The 994-nt window shown below is 59.8% G+C and overlaps 1 protein-coding gene across 1 annotated transcript in view; it reads right to left on the bottom strand.

Annotated features, from left to right (window-relative positions):
- The window catches only part of EIF3A (eukaryotic translation initiation factor 3 subunit A), a 34771-nt gene extending 34514 nt beyond the window's left edge, over positions 1-257 (bottom strand). Inside the window, exon 1 of the mRNA XM_077779599.1 lies at positions 83-257. Coding sequence (XP_077635725.1) covers positions 83-131 — 49 coding nt within the window. The 5' untranslated portion in view covers positions 132-257. The remainder of the gene's footprint in view (positions 1-82) is intronic.
- Positions 258-994: the final 737 nt, after the last annotated feature.

Raw genomic sequence — 994 nt, 5'->3', positions numbered from 1 at the left:
AGCAGCAAGGAGGAGGCCCGGGGCCCTCGACCTCCGAGGCCTCGGGCCGACCCAGGCCGGCACGCTCCGATTCCCTACTCACCGTTGGCGCGTTTGAGGGCATTTTCCGGCCTCTGGAAATAGGCCGGCATCTTGGCGGCAGGCTCAGCTCACCCGGCGTCAGCGAACTCCTCAGTGGCCCGGGCCGGGAGAGGAGACGGAGAGGAACCAGCGCGAGGCTCCACGCGCCTCGCCAGCAGTCGCCCGCGCCCAGCCGGCCAGAGACGGAAAGGAAGAAGCCACGTGACCCCCCCCCGCACGGCGGCGGCGCCGCCGCCCAGGCCCCGGATGTAAGGGGCGGTCCTCCGCGCGCAGGCGCGCTACCGTCGCGCGCGCCGGCTGACGTGGCGGCGGTGGGTGCAGTACGTGCGCGCCGGTTCCCCTTCCGGCCTCCGCCGGGAAAGGTTAGGGAGACAGTTCCCAGACCCTTCACTCCTCGAGCGAGAATAGGGGTGGGAAAGGTGAAGTTGGGGCCGGAGTTTCTGCCTGACGAGAAAGGCGGCGTCTGCACAGGTTCATGTTGAACATGTTTTGTGCGGAGTCACGCAAAGTTACAGTCCCTTCCCGTCCCGCCTAGGGAATAGCCTGACTCCGTTGAGTGAAAACGCCGTTTTTATCTGTTTATCGAAAACGCATCGAGCAGGTATCACTAGCCCAGCACCGCTCACCCCTGAGAAATAGTAGTGGTCCGACCCTTGACGGACTAGCAGGGAGAGGAGGGACGCAATAAATAAATTAGCAAGCTTATTTCATATTTGGTAAAGTAAAAAAAAAAAAAAAAAACCCAAAAAACTGGTGACACCAAGATTAGGGAATGGGAGCCCTCAGAGAAGGTGAGTTTTGAGCTGAGACCTGAAAGCTGGGGACAGGCTGACAGGCTGGAGAGGGTAACGTGGCAAGAGGTAGAAGCTTTGCAGAACAGATTCTGCAAACTGTTTTAAAATACTTAGGAGCG

Source organism: Crocuta crocuta, unplaced genomic scaffold (genome assembly GCF_008692635.1).
Source record: "Crocuta crocuta isolate KB4526 unplaced genomic scaffold, BGI_CrCroc_1.0 scaffold138, whole genome shotgun sequence".
NCBI lineage: Eukaryota > Metazoa > Chordata > Mammalia > Carnivora > Hyaenidae > Crocuta > Crocuta crocuta.
This window is presented reverse-complemented; position numbering and strand designations above follow the sequence as displayed.